Here is a 16,912-nt window from a genome sequence, read left to right as displayed (position 1 = left end):
TAGCAACCTTCTAAACTAGTCTGGCTTCCTTTTTGTCTCTTCTGCTCTCTCCGATCTCTTCCGGACCTCTGCCCGCGGCTGAGTCCCATACTCCCTGTCTCTTCTTCCCTGGCTGGCAAGTAGTTCAGCCCAACTCTCTTCCCTGCTCAGTGACTGGCTGCTAAGCAGCTTTAGCGCCTACCAGGGGACAATTGGTGAGGAGTGTTTACACAACACGGAGACAGGGGCTTCTCAGAACAAGTAGTTCAACCAGATATGGAGGGCACAGAAATCAGCATTTGATCTTTACACAGTATACAATAATTATGCCTCCATAACTTCTTCGATTTTTCTGGAATTATACTAAGTAAAATAGGCTATTATTTCTATGATTCCACCTTCATAACATTCTTGAAATAATACAATTATAACATGAGAACAGCTAAGTGGTTGTATACGGAGGCAGGAAGGAAATATGAGTACAGAAAAGACTTCCTGTGGGACATTCTATATCTTATCAGTATAATGGTGATGTCTTCATTGTAAAATTATACTGTAGTTGGGTTTGATGCCACTACTGGGGGACTCTATTTCAGGGTACACAGCCTTTCTGTTACTTCTTGTAACTGTATGTGAACCTACCATTAGCTCAAACGATTTTTTAAAAGGCTTTTTTTAGGTAAAAGAAAACTTACCTTAAATGTCTTTCTTAATGATGATAAATCTATACACTCACATAAAACTAAAATAAAACCAAGAGAAATTCAAGTGATCTTTATAAGACAGATTACATACCTCAGATTTAGAAGTTTGAAAGACTCCATCACCGGGGCAACAGATTTATAAATTGAAGACATTTCAGAATTCTAGAACAAATTTCTAAACAGCTAAACTTCACAAGCAAGTTGCAAAATCCTCAGAAGTCTATGGAAAAAATACGCTTTGAGTAATTTGAAGTTGAAAGAGGAGGTTTTTATGAACCAAGGTGGACGGTGTGTTAAAGAAATGCTCTATTTTGAGACCAACGCCTGGAGTACAAATCTGAACTGGGAAGGACTGACCGCATCCCTTTCCACGCCCAGCTTATCCAGGTGGCCATCTTTCAATAACCTTCATGTTTTTTTGAGCCATTCATAAATTAAAACCTTGACAACATGGCTCAACTAAATTCCATTTCAACACTGCCATTAACTGGTCCTAAAGCCTTCCCCAAAAGTCAGGATGCATGAAAGGTCGGGAGGGATGGAAATATGTCTTACTTCACCAAGAGAGTATTTGGTAATGACGAAGAAATTGGCATGGTGTGGTGTAGGATAGTCTAAACAAACGTAGAATAAAAAATGTATAGTATATACTAAGTATACACAGTGATTGATGTCCTTATATTTCCATTCGCATCTATAAGGTGTTTTGATCATACGCACTCCCTGGTCCCCCTCCTCTTGCTGACCTCCTGCTCCTCCCTCCTAGTCCTCTTCTATTTTTCATGTCTGTGAATATTTTTTGGTGGCTCTGTGAGTTCCCTACAGGAACCAGTGTGAGGCTGTTTACAGGGGAATAAGCACCTTACCAACCACGACACTGTTGAAGAAAATGTCTCATCTCCAGTGACCACTAACTTCCCGTCTCCTTAGGAAGGAGTGCAGCTTCACAGATGTTGGCAGGCCCAATATTTTTAAAAAAGAGTTTTATATTCAGCATCTTCAAAGTGAAGGCATAATATATTTTACTTTCAAAGCAAAGAATGACTATTTAGGCATATGTTTCAGTCCATAAAGTCTTGTATTGTCAAATGATTCATGATGGCTGCAAATTCTCATCTAATTAATATAAAGTAATATGAATGGGCTGGTACAAACAAGCATTACATGAAGTATGTTCAGTATGAAAAGAAGAACTCTACAATTTTAAAGGAAAGACCGCAGTCCCAAGAACTTCTTATTATCTGAATATCTGCACATACTCAAAACCAACCAACAACAATAAAGCAGGTAGAGAAGTCAACAAGAAAGTGATGGTCTTATGTCATTCTTACTAGCCCTTTAGTCTTTTATCTTCTAACTTAAATGGTCTTTAAATGGCAGTAGACTTATGCTTTGATCACAAATGTAATATAAGTATGAGTAAATATACACATATCATCCTCCCCTTCGTTGTCCCTTTTAAGTAGAAAAAGATGCTAAATGTCTCTTCATGGCCTGCAGGGCCACAGTTGTCCCACCTATGGTTTTAAACAGATTGTAACTTGATCTTCTGAAACCTTTCTTGAACTACAGTCCATCCAGTTAAAGAAATCTTGGGAAAGACGTTCTACTGACTTTACCGGTGGCCTCCGAAAGGTAAGGATGATAACTGGCTGGAAGGGGTCTTCAGCAAAACGCTAGCGACGGGAAACTATGCCGGCGCAAATCTTGTCTACAAGACACCACCAGCTCCTTCAAGTCAAGCTAGGGGAATGCATTGAAATGGACCCAACCATGGCCACCAGCGCTTTTCTTGCTGGCATTACATCTCGTGCTAAGGTACCACTAGAGATGGAATCCCAGGGGTTCTCTTCTCTCCATGGAAAACAATTCCCTCCAAATTTCAAAACTACCCCCATTAACTGTAGATCTCTCATTTAAATAGCTGCTAAACTCCTTTTAGTATACTATTTACAATTAAGAATTTGAAAACCAGGTGGGCGTGGTGGCACATGTTTTTAATTCCAGAACTCAGGGAAGCAGAGGTAGGCAGGCAGATCATGGTGAATTCAAAGCCAGTCTTTTCTTGTCAAAGCCAAGACTACACAGAGAAACCCTGTCTCAAAAAAACCATAATAATAATAATAATAATAATAATAATAATAATAATAATAATAATAATAATTTTTGAAACTTCTGATAGCTTTAAAGATACAATTGCCATGGTGTCCCTGGTAAGAGGCCACACTGCAGCCATGCACGTGTTATCAGGGTCAAGGCTCCCTTATACCCTTCCTCCAGCTCGGCTCTACTCAGAGATGTCAATAGGTCTAATCTTGTGCAGGTTTTGAACAAGTATTCACAAGGAGCTTGGCAGAAATACCTAGATTCAAATCCACAGTTTTCTATTTTTATGGTCTTAAAACCTGAGTAATTTATGCCATATGCTACAACTTATTTCAAGGGACTTCAATGGACTTGGAAGTTGATAGGCATTTGTTGAATGGTTAGTACCCTCTGTCCCTTGTATGAGTGTAGAGCGCAGGACGGGAAGTGGGAGTGCTGTACCAGAGAATACGTGCATATTTAATGTTAATAGGCACTGCCACATTTCCCTTAAACCAGATGTACCAAGGCACATGTATACTCAGTGGTGGAAAATACCCACTATACTCCACGTTTTAGTTCTTCTTCATTTGATGAACACAAATAATATTCTACCAGTACTTAAATTTCATTTTTGACTATTAGTAAGAGTGAAGTTTTCACATGGGTGTTGTCTTTGTGTGTTTCTATTATCTGATTGCTTATAATTGTCCTCGTTTGTAAATAATGTTATATGCTTATTTACTTACATGTGAAATGGTTTTTAATTTTATTTATTTTTATCTTTTAAATGTACATTGGTATTTTGACTGCATGTATGTCTGTGTGAGGATATCAGATCTTGGAGTTACAGTTGTGAGCTGCCATGTGGGTGCTGGGAATTGAACCCAGGTCCTCTGGAAGAGCAATTGGTGCTCTTAATCACTGAGCCACCTCTCCAGCCCCTGTGAAAATATTTTTATATTCTAAAATACAATGCTTTGTTATCTATGCTGTTTATTGTTTATGGTTTTTAATTTAAATGTTGGCATGGTCAAATTTAGTAGCTTTTCTTCTGTGGCTGTTAGTTTATAGTTTAGAAAATATTTCTAAGATGACATCAGTATTTTCCCAAGATGACATCAATATTCTAGATTTTCTATTGTGTGCTTTTATGTTTTTTTCCTTGTGTGTGGTGCTGGGGATTGAACCCAGGGCATTACACATGCTAGGTAAGTGCTCTACCAACTAAGCTGTGACCCTAGCTCATGCTTATCTTTCAAACAATCTGTATTTTTCTGTATAACAAAAGAATATCATGTCTCAATGTTATTTAAAAAAATTGTCCATGTAGCTGACATATGTTTTGCCTAATAACAACTAAAACCCCAGTCTCTAATGGAGTTAGCAATCTTTGACCCTTTCTTTATGCTATCACCAGGACAAACTGATGGCATATAATTTATACAAGCATGTTTAAAGGGCTGGAGAGATGGCTCATCTGTTAAGGCTAGACTCACAACCAAAAAAAAGAAGAAGAGAGAAGTTTAAGAGCCTTATTCTTTTATATCAGTAGCTAGTGGTGATTGATTTCCTACCCAATAAAGAGAGAATGCCTTTAAGAGCCAAAATGGGAAGACATGGATAGAGATCTGATTACATGGGGTCCCTGCAATGAGCCATGCTTAACCCTTAGAACTCCTAGTTAAAGGAACATTTCTCATTTTTAATGAAGTATATTGTTTGAAAGCAAGAACCATAAAATTCATTTTTGTCTTCAAAGTCATATATAGATAATGTTAAAGTTAGTTAATACTAAAACATTATCCCACTGTTAGAACTTAGGAGAGTTCCTTATTGCTTAATGTTTGAAAATAATTAAGTTAATGAATGACAAAGTAATAGATTCACAAAAAGTCAGTAAGAAATATCTGAAGGGAGCTGGAAAGATCGCTTAGTGTTTAAGAGCACTTGTGCCATCATGAGCCAGTTTGAATCCAAGGACTTATTTAACAAGTCAGGTGCCTTGCAAACACCCATCACCCCAGCTCCGGAGTTAGTGCACACATTTTAACAGCAAACCTAGGGGTAAATTGCCTTAACTCTAATTAAAATATGCAGACTAAGTGGTTTGCTATCTTCCAGAAAACTCACCTCAGTGGCAAAGACATACACAGATAGAAAGTAAAATAATTGAGATTGAAAGTAATAGTCCAAACAAATAGAATATAAAAGCAAATAAGAGTAGCTATATCTGACAATTAAACTTCAAGCCAAATAAAGAAGGTCACTGTATATCTGAAAAATCTCTAAAGCAAAGTAATTAGGAGACACAATTCTTAGTTAGCTTTAAGCAACTTTTATCCCTTTAGGGACTACTGAGAGTAAAATGATCTTGGAAAATATTTCTGTATTACAAATTGTCTAAAATTAAAACTTCCTCTTTTACAAGGTGGCTTTTGCACAAAGGGAGTACACAACCCCAGTTTTCAGAGCAGACTCGACAGAATTCAAACCAAAACACCAGGTAAGTCCTGTTATCCTAGTCTGGTACTAATTATATTCTATTACTTACTAAGCTTCTCCAATATTACACATACATGTATATGTGTATGTATATATGTGTGTGTATACATAAATATTATATGAATTTCCCAATAATTTCATTAGAAATGCCTGGCTACCTTTAAAAAATATTTCCAAGCACATCTGACCTAACAAATTTCAATCTGAAAATGAAATCATGGAATATGGTTTTCTGAAAAGCAAAAACAAGCAGAACCCCAGGAGATTCTTAATATTTTACCCGAATATCTCTTACCATCTGAAGAGAAATTATAATACATTATAACCACTAAAATACACTTTGAATTGAGTTGAAGTGAAATATTAGGCTGATTATTTCAGATGTTGCATTTTTTCCCAATTTGACAATGTAGTAGTTGCACAGAGACTAAATAAGAGGCTGTATGCATAAAGCTTTAGAAAGTAAAGCTTTTAACAGCTGAGCTATCATTCCAGCTCAATAGTGAAGAATCCTTGCTACTCTCTCAGAAGACCTGAGTTTGGGTTTGGGGTACCCTCATCTGGTGCCTCCCAACCATCCATAATGCCATCTCCAGGAGAGCTAGTTTCTCTTCTACCCTCTGTGGGCAACATATACAAACAACAACAACAACAAAAAAAAAAAACCCCAACTAAATATATATATATTTTTAATGGAGACATGTTTCATTTTAAAGATAACTTCAGTGATTGACTACATAAATCTCAGTTTAGTATGACTATTATCCTGAAATTTCACTGTAAACCAGAGATTTTTACATTATTCTCTTAACTGTGTCTGAGTCATAATACTGTATACTCAAAAAGCAAGATTCTACTGTGGCATATTAAGGATTGAGTGGATTAAGGATGCCCCTAAGATTCCTTTAAAGAGTAATGTCCTGGACATTTACTACTTGTATGCACTTTTTAAATTTCTGAAATTACTACTAAATGGTAAATATTTTTAGTAGATGAGATTTTTGACCTTGCGTTTTATCACTTACTGTTTATGCAGATACAACTAAATTTAGCATACCTGTAATCCCAGCCCTTGGGGAGGCAGAGGCTGGTGGATCCCTGTGAGTTCAAGGCCAGCCTGGTCTACAAAGCAAGTCCAGGACAGCCAAGGCTACACAGAGAATACATGTCTCAAAATAAATAAATAATTAAAAAATTTTCACTGTAGACAGGGTGCATAAGATAAGAAGATGGATCACTTGAACTCAGGAATTTGAGGCCTGCCAGGGCAACGCAAGAAAATGTCATCTCAAAAATAAGTAGGTAAATAAATAAGAGAAAGAAACATAATTTTAAAAGCTAGCAATGCCAGTGCCCCACTAGAGAAATTCCATGTAGCAAAAAAACAAACAGATAATAAATAGTATTAGAATTAGGAATTTAAATTTTTTCACTAAAAATTTTCACTCAAACTTAAAGCAGTTTAAAATAAAGTTGATTTTTCTCCCATTATCAAATAGGTGGGAGGATGCGTCAGTTGACAACGTGCTTTACAAAAGCTGACTAGAAACATCATTATACTTTTTTTTAAAGCGCTAAGGAATTTCTTTTTTTCTTTTATATTGCAATTTCAGAAACCCAGCAAGGGTGGTCTTGATCCTTTTCTAAGGAACATAAACAGCAAAATGTCATTCAAAAAGAAGAAAGACCAAGATGCATGCAGATATTCAAGCGCTTTCAGTACAGAGGTTTTAGAGCATGAAGATCAAGATCCTCCTTACCCAGAGCATTTAAGATCTGCAGAGTCTAACATACCCTGGGCTGAAGAGTCTAACCTTATCACAATCCAGACGGCAAACAGGAAAACTAGCCTGCCTTCTGACCCTATTGCCAGCGCAGTAATGATTTCAGACAGGAAGAATAAGTTGTCACATGATCCTACCATCAACACACCTAACACTTCAAGTATAAAGAATATATTTGCAAGTGATAATCCTGTTGTCACCTTAACAAAGCTTTCAGATTCTGATAATAAACTGTCAGCTGATTCTCGTTTTAATATAACAAAGCCTTCAGATAGGAGGCTGTCCAGTGACCTGAGCTCCAGGACAACAAAACCTCCAGCTTCTAAGCTGTCCAGTGATTCCAGTTCCAGTACAATACAGCATTCAGATAGGAGGCTGTCCAGTGACCCGAGTTCCAGGACAGCAAAGCCTTCAGACACTAAGTTATACAGTGACCATAGCTTCAACACAGCAAAGCCTTCAGACACTAAGTTATACAGTGACCATAGCTTCAACACAACAAAGCCTTCAGACACTAAGTTATACAGTGACCATAGCTTCAACACAGCAAAGCCTTTAGACACTAAGTTATACAGTGACCATAGCTTCAACACAGCAAAGCCTTCAGACACTAAGTTATACAGTGACCATAGCTTCAACACAGCAAAGCCTTCAGACACTAAGTTATACAGTGACCATAGCTTCAACACAACAAAGCCTTCAGACACTAAGTTATACAGTGACCATAGCTTCAACACAGCAAAGCCTTCAGACACTAAGTTATACAGTGACCATAGCTTCAACACAGCAAAGCCTTCAGACACTAAGTTATACAGTGACCATAGCTTCAACACAGCAAAGCCTTCAGACACTAAGTTATACAGTGACCATAGCTTCAACACAGCAAAGCCTTCAGACACTAAGTTATACAGTGACCATAGCTTCAACACAGCAAAGCCTTCAGACACTAAGTTATACAGCAACTCTAGTATCAACAAGTTGTCCCAAGATCCTAGTAGCAATGCAACACAGCTTTCAGATCCTAATAGGCTGTCACATGACCCTAGTATCATTTCAACAAAGTCTTCAGATCCTAATAGGCTGTCACATGACCCTAGTATCATTTCAAGAAAGTCTTCAGAGACTAATAGGCTGTCACATGACCCTAGTATCATTTCAAGAAAGTCTTCAGAGACTAATAGACTGTCACATGACCCTAGTATCATTTCAACAAAGTCTTCAGATCCTAATAGGCTGTCACAAGACCCTAGTATCATTTCAAGAAAGTCTTCAGATCCTAATAGGCTGTCACATGATCCTAGTATCATTTCAACAAAGTCTTCAGATCCTAATAGGCTGTCACATGATCCTAGTATCATTTCAACAAAGTCTTCAGATCCTATTAGGCTGTCACATGACCCTAGTATCATTTCAAGAAAGTCTTCAGAGCCTAATAGACTGTCACTTGACCCTAGTATCACTTCAAGAAAGTCTTCAGATCCTAATAGGCTGTCACATGACCCTAGTATCATTTCAACAAAGTCTTCAGATCCTCATAGGCTGTCACATGACCCTAGTATCATTTCAAGAAAGTCTTCAGAGCCTAATAGACTGTCACATGACCCTAGTATCACTTCAAGAAAGTCTTCAGATCCTAATAGGCTGTCACATGATCCTAGTATCATTTCAAGAAAGTCTTCAGATCCTCATAGGCTGTCACATGACCCTAGTATTATTTCAACAAAGTCTTCAGATCCTAATAGGCTGTCACATGACCCTAGTATCATTTCAAGAAAGTCTTCAGAGCCTAATAGACTGTCACATGACCCTAGTATCATTTCAAGAAAGTCTTCAGAGCCTAATAGACTGTCACATGACCCTAGTATCATTTCAACAAAGTCTTCAGAGCCTAATAGGCTGTCACAAGACCCTAGTATCATTTCAACATCTTTAGATAGTAAAGATAAACTGATAAGTGGTAAAACTACTGTCTATTCAGATGCTACTACCAACACAGCAGAATCTCAAGTTACTATGAATAAGTTAGCACTGGATCCCCCTATCCTCACAGTAGACTCTTTAAACAGACAGAGTCTATATACAGATATAGACGAGCAGCTCCCAAACGTACCTTTACCAACTTTCCAAAGAGAATCGTCAGTGACTGGAAGTTTAAGCTTGTATTGTTCTTCAAGCTCAGTAAGTTTTACCTCTGATACTGAAAATTTAAAACAGTCACTAGTACTCAGATCAATTTTAAGTAAAAATCTGCAAGATCTTTCACACGAGTTACTTTCTAAATCAGAAGTCTTTACAAATGCCAGGGTGACACAGGGAAGCTGCTCTCCTCCAAGCATGTACACCAGGCCATCAGATGGTACAGATGACAGAGTATTTGAAAAAGTCCAAGATATACACAGCCGCCTATCATCAAGAGACATTCTAAATTCACAGACTCTTCTAAGTCCTGTAATTAGAAGTGCTCAGGATTTACTTCTAGAAGATGAACCAGGAAAAGCGTCAGATGCAGATTATGCTTCTGACAAACTCTCGGAGGCTGCTGAAACAAAGTTCCCAATGCACAGAAAAAGTAGTTTAAAAAAAAAACATTTAGCAAGTGAAGCATCTGGCTCTGAACAGGATTTAAACGGTGGAATATATGACTACATTATCAAGCAAATATTCACTGCACCCATATTCTCACAGCTGGGGATAATACCAAAGACCCTGAGTGAGGCACAGATGGTCTTACAGGATCAGATGCTTACACCTTGGGAGAGCAGGGAATCTTCACACATTGTTAACTATGAAGAAAAATACAATAGAGTTTATTTGTCACAGTCCAAATCTGTAATAAGCCAAATAATACAGTTGTTTTCAGCAAACACTTTTGTAGAATCTGGGATAATCAATATGGTAGACCTAGATAAAGTACAGCAGCGCCCTCTGCTGGACACACAGAAAGCCTCTCCTAAGGAGGAGCTGCAGACTTCTACAGAGCACCTCTTTGATGTCAACAGCCAAAGCAAAGCTCCTTCCAGACAGAATACACCTAACAGCAGTCCCCAAGACGCTTCTTGGAGTGGAGTTGAATACACAGAAGGCTGCCAAAGTACATCAAAATATCCAACACCAGATGGAAAGCTAGACTCACCAACTGACTACCAGAGGTTTGATGCAGAGGAGATGGAGCTAAGGTCCGCTTTTGACAGTTTAAGCAGCTCACTGAGTAAAGTTAAAGTCACAAACACAGTAATGTTAAAAGCCTTCCTAAAAAATATTTTCAAAGTTTTCCTCAAATATAGTCAGTCCAATGGAAAATCAGACACAGAGTTAGAAGGACCAAGTCAGCTTTCTTTTTCACATGATTCAGCAGAGCACTTAGAGAATCTTCAAGAGACTCCTGACGAAGCAGACAGGAAGCCCACTTTGAATCCAAAGCTGAGTGTGTTTCTAGAGAAGCTCTCAGAGTTAGAAGTAAAAAATCTGAAGTCTGAGTTAAGTAAACATATTCAACATTACCTTGTAGAAAGACTTTCCGAATCAGGCCACATCACCAAGGAGGACTTACCAAAAATACACCAAAATCTCTATCAGATTAATGAGGAACAAGAGGAAAAAGGACAAAGTTCTTTTAAGGAGAAATACTCAGAAACTGTAGAAAAAATCATGTCTTTTGTAAGTAATTTTAACCACTGTTTCATAGACAAACACTTAGAAGCAAAGCTTAGATCTTTTCTAAGTGAAATTCTCCAGAATTACTTCCTGAAGAATCTACCAGTGAGCAACTTATTTAATGAGAATGATGCTATGACTCCGCATCCCAGCGTGTCCTCTATGGGAAGTGAGTGCACCCTGAGGCTTCTCCATGGGCTGGGCCATGACACTGAAGGTGAGAGTTTTGGTTCAGAGGGTAAAATAAATACGAATTACCCTTTCAGCAATTCTCTACAAAATTACCTTAACACTTTATCAGAAAATGAATTAACAAGTATAAAAGGTGACTTGAGCAAATACCTTCATGCCCTCTTTTTAGAAAAACTTTATAAATCAGGATTAGTGACAGAAAGACAACTAAAGGAGATCAGCCAGAAAGCTAGCCCACTGCATCCACTCTCCACACCATTAAAGTTCATAAAAACAGATCTACCTTTTAGAGATGAAAGTTATTTTATGAAGGAGAACTCAGAAGAGCAAAAGAAATATTCAAAAATTGATCAAAATACCACTTTACAAATATGTCTTGAAGATATGTGTGGAGAAATAGAAGTGACCAGAAGGAAAGAAAAGGGAAGTTGTTTCTCACACAATTCAAAAGAAAATCAATCAACAATTTGGGAACAGAAAAATATTTATAACAGGGAAAGTAAACCACTCAGTTTTGTAAAAGTACAACCTTCTCCCAACAAAAATATCCAGGCAAATCCAACAAGTAAGTCACCAGAAAGACCTGCAGACGTAGCGCTTAAGAAACACAAAAAAGAACATTATTTCACACAACTTCCTCAAGCAGAAAATTCTGTTTATAGAACGGAGATTCAAGATCCATACATTTGGGATGGCGGATCAAAAACAATTCAATCAAAAACTTACTTTGAAAAGACACTGAAAGTGAAGACACTTGACAAAAGGGAGAACCATAACATTTATAAATTGAGTATTCTGGAAAAACCTGATACAGGATTTTCACCGTATCCTAAGCTCCCTGCTTGCAAAGTACCAAGAGAAAATGAAAACGGTAACAGGCTCTCCTTTCCTACCTGGGTTACTCACGTTAACCCCGAGAATGGTGAACAATCAAAATTAGACCAGTATTGCCAGAAACTGAAAGGAAATAATAATAACAATAAAAAACACTTGGTTACATTTGCACAATTCAAAAACGAAATGGAAACTCTTTATAGAAACCCATATGAAGCTTGCAATGAAAAATGTACCAAAATCTCTGACTCACGGTCATTTAAATATAAAGACAACGAGAGAAATCCAAGGCCATTCTTCTTCCCGGAAGTATTGAAGAGAGAAAACATGAAATCCAAAAGAAAAGAAAGAGACCACCCCACCAAACCAAAAAGGCCATTTCACAAGATAGTTAGAATTCTACCAGCCACACTGCCCACTACAAGACCTCATCTTCGGAAGTCTGTGCCAAGGACTTTACTTCACTGGACTGCCAGGAGAACTGTCCATGTAATATTGCTTTTTCTATATATTTTCTTCTGTAGCTGGCAAAGTTTTGTAAATAATTTGCCTTCAAATATGTATGCATTCTGAATGCAGGGTGGTGTGTGTGTGTGTGTGTGTGTGTGTGTGTATAACTTTAATAGTCCCAAGGTATATAGACCTCCACATTTTAAAAATATCTTGTGAAATTTAAATAATCCCAATTGATTCAAAATACAATTACAAAACAAGAGTGCCTTTTATGAAGTAGGAAAAGGGCACCTTGTTGGGACATGACTTAAGAAAGGATTTTTTTCTCTAGGAAAGCCCTCTAGGCTGACAAGTCTGAAGCCTAGGCACACAGCCCTTCTCTTTGGAAGCCTACCTGGCTGACCACCCTGACTGAAATTAGCCTAGGACTCTGTGCAGTATAGCCTGCACAGCCATGAGTGGTGGCTAGACACCATGGAAATGTGAGATTTTCTTCTGCCAGAGATAAAACTATTTACAGGGCTTTTCCAGATAGCTAGATTATCTCTTTCAACAAATAAATATGCAGATTTTACTTATTCTGGTAGGAAACTGTAACACACACACACACACACACACACACACACACACACACACACACACACCTAAGATAGGTTTCCATATGGCTTTATTTTTGAGAAAGGGCTTTAGTGTTAATTACCCTTCTCATATTCCTCCTCTACTGTCCCAACCCTTCCAATTCCTGTGCCATGATTAGGATGTTAAGCTGCTTACTAGGCTCTATGTGTTCATTCTAAAGCAAGAAAATCTAGAAATGAAGGCTTTTCTTTTGGCTCTTCTCCATTAATTTGTACCCTGAACATGACTCATAATTTAGAAAACTATTAAGATCTAAAATTGATTTTAAATCAGTAACTTGATGTGCATAAATCTAATTCAGAAATAGTTACTTTGAGATTGTTTTATACAGTAAAGCAAACTATTACCTTTATAGTGGCAGGGCAAACAGCTCTATATTAAATGTAATATAAGTATCCTAACATTTTTGTAGTGACAGGATAAGGATTTATACTTTTGTTTGTTTGTTTTTTGAGACAGGGTCTCTCTGTGTAGCCCTGGACTTGCTTTGTAGACCACCTGCCTCTGCCTCCCAAGTGCTGGGATTAAAGGCTGCGCCACCATGACCAGCTTAAGAATTTATACTATTAATTTTAGATTTTTCTAAATACAGTATTTTTTAAATTGAGCTAGAGTGTGTGTGTACATGTACACAGGCATGCACATATTAAGAAAAGAAAAACATTCAGTTTGAGTTTCTAAAGAACTATCCAGTTCCTTCAGATATTTTTTCCAAATGAAGAACTTGTGTTCATGTCAATGCATATATGATCTCATAACCCTCTGTGTATGTATGCCTGTATGTGCATATATGTATGTGTGTATGTGTCTAGGCAGGTGCTTATGTACATATTTAAGAGGCCAGAGGTCAACCCTGACTGTTGCTCCTCCCTGCTATCCGTTTCTCATTGGTATGGAATTTGACAATTAGGGTTTGTTGGCTGGCTGGCTAGCAAGCTCCAGGAATCCTCTGATCTCCCCATCCCACGCCTGGGATTCCAAGCGCTAATGCTTGGGTTGTTTGTGTGTTTGTTTGTTTATGTGGATTCTGGAGATTGAACTCAGTTCCTAATGCTTGCAAGGCAAGCACATTTACCAACTGGGCTCCTCCCAGCATTCACAACCCTTTGTGTAAGAGCAAGGAAGGGTAGTTTATAGTTACTTCCCTATGTGAGGACTAAGTGTCCCCAAACCTTTATCTCTGATGGACAACGGAGAATTGAATAGAACAGGGGCTTTTTGTTGGCTCTGTTTATTAACAATTAAACTTTATTATACAACCCAACTAACACACACAAGAAGGAAAAAAAGGTTAAAGGGACAGAAGAGTGAACCTCCGGTATCCGTTCCACTGGACGGGTCCTTAGGTGTTTCTCCGTCCAGAGTGCTGGTCCGGCCGCTCGCTCCTCTCCGCGCGCTCTCCTTCTCTCTTTCTACTTCTTCTTTTTTCCTCACCAATTCAGTCATATGTAAAGGGCGGTCCCTTCTCCCTTCGAGGGTCAATTAGGAAAACAATAGCCACGGTGGGGTTCCTAGGTAGGCTTCCTGAATTCCAAGCCCAGGAAGGCTCTAAACAGTCTCTCACAAGGTATTCATGGTGTGCCCCAAGGGTAAAGCCCGCCAAGACTGCTTCCACCTGTGACAAAGCTTAATCTTTCCCACAGCTTTTGTCAAATGATCACAAAGATGTCCTTTTATTTTCTGAAATCTAAGAATTTCTAAAATGAGTCAATCAGAATAGATAAAAGTTGTGTTTGGGGCCTGACCCCCAGAGGACCACGCCTTACATTTGATTAGGTTTCAGCTTCCTTTTCCCCCCTCCTTTTGAAGCAGCAGGTGTTTTTTTTAAATCTAGGAGCGGGAGGCACTTCTTTTGACCCAGTGCAATGGCTCTCATGTCTTTCCACTGATACCCTGGCTATCAGCTGTGGAGCTAAAGTTGTTAATAATTATTAATGCAGCAGAAATTCTCTTTAGAATGAGACTGGGCTCGCTCCACCTACACTAGAGGAAGAAGAATCACTAGGCAGGGTAGCTTACGCGATGGACACCAAAGACCAGATGATCTCAAGTTTTACGCCAGCCTAGGCTACACAGTGAGCTCCAAGCCGGTGGGTTGCAGACTAGTGTGGGCTAGAATGTAAGATCCCCTCCACCCACCTCAAAAATAAATAAATAAATAAATGAGGAAGAGTGTCTTCCTGTCATCTCCACACCCAGGCAAAAAGTCAAGTAGGTAGGACTGGTTTTCAGACTCTCAAAGCAAACTTTATTTTGTAGAAATCTCTCTGGTTGTCCAAATTCTTACTAGGCCTACCTAACCTTTGTGACCCTACAATTCAACCAGTCCACTCCTACCTTCTCTCTCATCAAAGCAGTCCTTCCTGTGGGTGGCTATCACACTCCCCCTCCTCAAATAGTTGTGAATAAACTAGCTTAACCACTGTATGGCTAATAGTGCCATACCCTTTTAGGGGTACATATAGATCTTCATATTCTTATTTTAAAATAGACATAAAATATGTAAACAGGAGAACTGTTCTTGAACTAATAGTAATTCTCCTTCCCCTACCCTTTGAGTGATAGGACTACACTTGGCAAGTTATTTTTAATGTAAATATTATAATAATCAAGCTGGGTGAGGTGATGTACACTGAGAGCCATAGCAATCAGGAGACTGAGATAGGAAGACTGAGTGTAAGAGGCCAGCTTAGTCTACTGAGATTCAGTCTCATACAAGCAAATATTACAATCATATTATTGGATGTTATGCTGTATGATATATATATGTGTGTGTATGTATATATATACATATACATATATATACACAAAGATGGTTATTAATTAACTTGTTGAGATTAATCGATAAAAGTTTAGATGATATAAAAGTGAAATATCAAAGTGGATCATTTAAATCTGAGGTTGTGAGAAAGGTATTTAGGAGCAAGGAACTCTTGGCCAGGCTGTCCAGCTAGCTCTGCCTGGGTCTGACCACAGAGGGTAACTTTAAGTGTGTCTGGGTTTCATGTTCATATCTTTCACCCTTCTGAAGCAGCAAGTCCTCTAAAAAGGTAAGGTTGTTTTGTTCTTGTGGGTTTTGTTTTGTTTTGTTGTTGCTTTTGGTTTTTGTTTTGTTTTGTTACAAAAACCATGATTTCTAAGGGAGTATCTTGTGGAAAACAGCAGCTATGAACATAGCATGCCCTGGGACTACCTATGAAACATTAGGGCATTAATTTCTTGACTGTTGATATTACAAACATTAGTCCTTACAGCGTTACAATGTGTTTTTAAGAAGCCTAACTTACCAATTTGACGTTTTGTTTCAATATTTAGGATTGTTTCGATAGATTTGAAGAACGCGTACCCTCAGTTAAATGTCCTAAAAAGTCAAAATCAAGAGCAAGACTTTTAGGCAAGAGTCCAGATGATCCTCATAACCAGGCAAAACACTGTGCACGACCATACACTGCTCCAGAGCCTAACAAACGAAGAGAATGTGCCACCAGGAAATTTGCAAGTCCTCACATGGTTTCAGCGGGCTTAGTTCACATACATGCCACCCCAGAGTATGAGATACGTAAAATGCGCTCCAAAAGAAAATTAAAAGAGGATATTGAAAAACATTCACTCATTTGTGATATTATGCAGATGCTACACGCTGCACAATGATACGTGAGGCCACCAGTCAGAATATAATTTCTCCATTAACAAAATGGTTCGGAGATCTATACTTGTGTATATGACAGAAGTCAGCAACTAAATTTCATCTTGTTAGACCATTTTGTTATAATTAAAATGAAAAATAAACACATTCTATGTAAACGTGTTTTTGTTTTAACCCATCCAGAACAGACTAAAAAATGTATATTCAGTTGGTATCCATTAGCAAAGTTCTGCACCCCCTTTTTCCTCTTCTGGGGTGAACTAGTCTAACTTCCTAGCATTTAGGTCACTTGGTTATCCCTACCCACCTAGTTTGCCAGTTGTCCATCTGTAGCTGTCTGTGCTGAGCAAGTAATCTTTACTTAGCTGCTACATTTCTAGATTCAGCAGTCTTCTTCCATGGGTTGGCAGAACGTGTGTCATATTAATATCATCTAA

At 38.2% G+C, this 16,912-nt stretch overlaps 1 protein-coding gene across 4 annotated transcripts in view; it reads left to right on the top strand.

Annotated features, from left to right (window-relative positions):
* C2CD6 (C2 calcium dependent domain containing 6) overlaps window positions 1-16,912 on the top strand; it is a 96,486-nt gene that overhangs the window by 76,603 nt on the left and 2,971 nt on the right. The window contains exons 18-21 of one of the 4 annotated variants that reach the window (XM_084778651.1): window positions 2,256-2,318; window positions 5,200-5,274; window positions 6,887-12,226; window positions 16,145-16,792. In XM_084778651.1, coding sequence (XP_084634777.1) covers window positions 2,256-2,318; window positions 5,200-5,274; window positions 6,887-12,226; window positions 16,145-16,480 — 5,814 coding nt within the window. In that variant the 3' untranslated portion in view covers window positions 16,481-16,792. Of the gene's footprint in view, window positions 1-2,255; window positions 2,319-5,199; window positions 5,275-6,886; window positions 12,227-16,144; window positions 16,793-16,912 lie in introns of those variants that run through there. The other 3 variants (XM_084778648.1, XM_084778649.1, XM_084778650.1) reach the window with 3 other exon arrangements.

This window comes from Acomys minous (assembly GCF_964271855.1).
Source record: "Acomys minous genome assembly, chromosome: 4".
NCBI classification, from domain to species: Eukaryota; Metazoa; Chordata; class Mammalia; order Rodentia; family Muridae; genus Acomys; species Acomys minous.
Note: the sequence above shows the minus strand (reverse complement) of the source record. Positions and strands in the feature narration are given on the sequence as shown.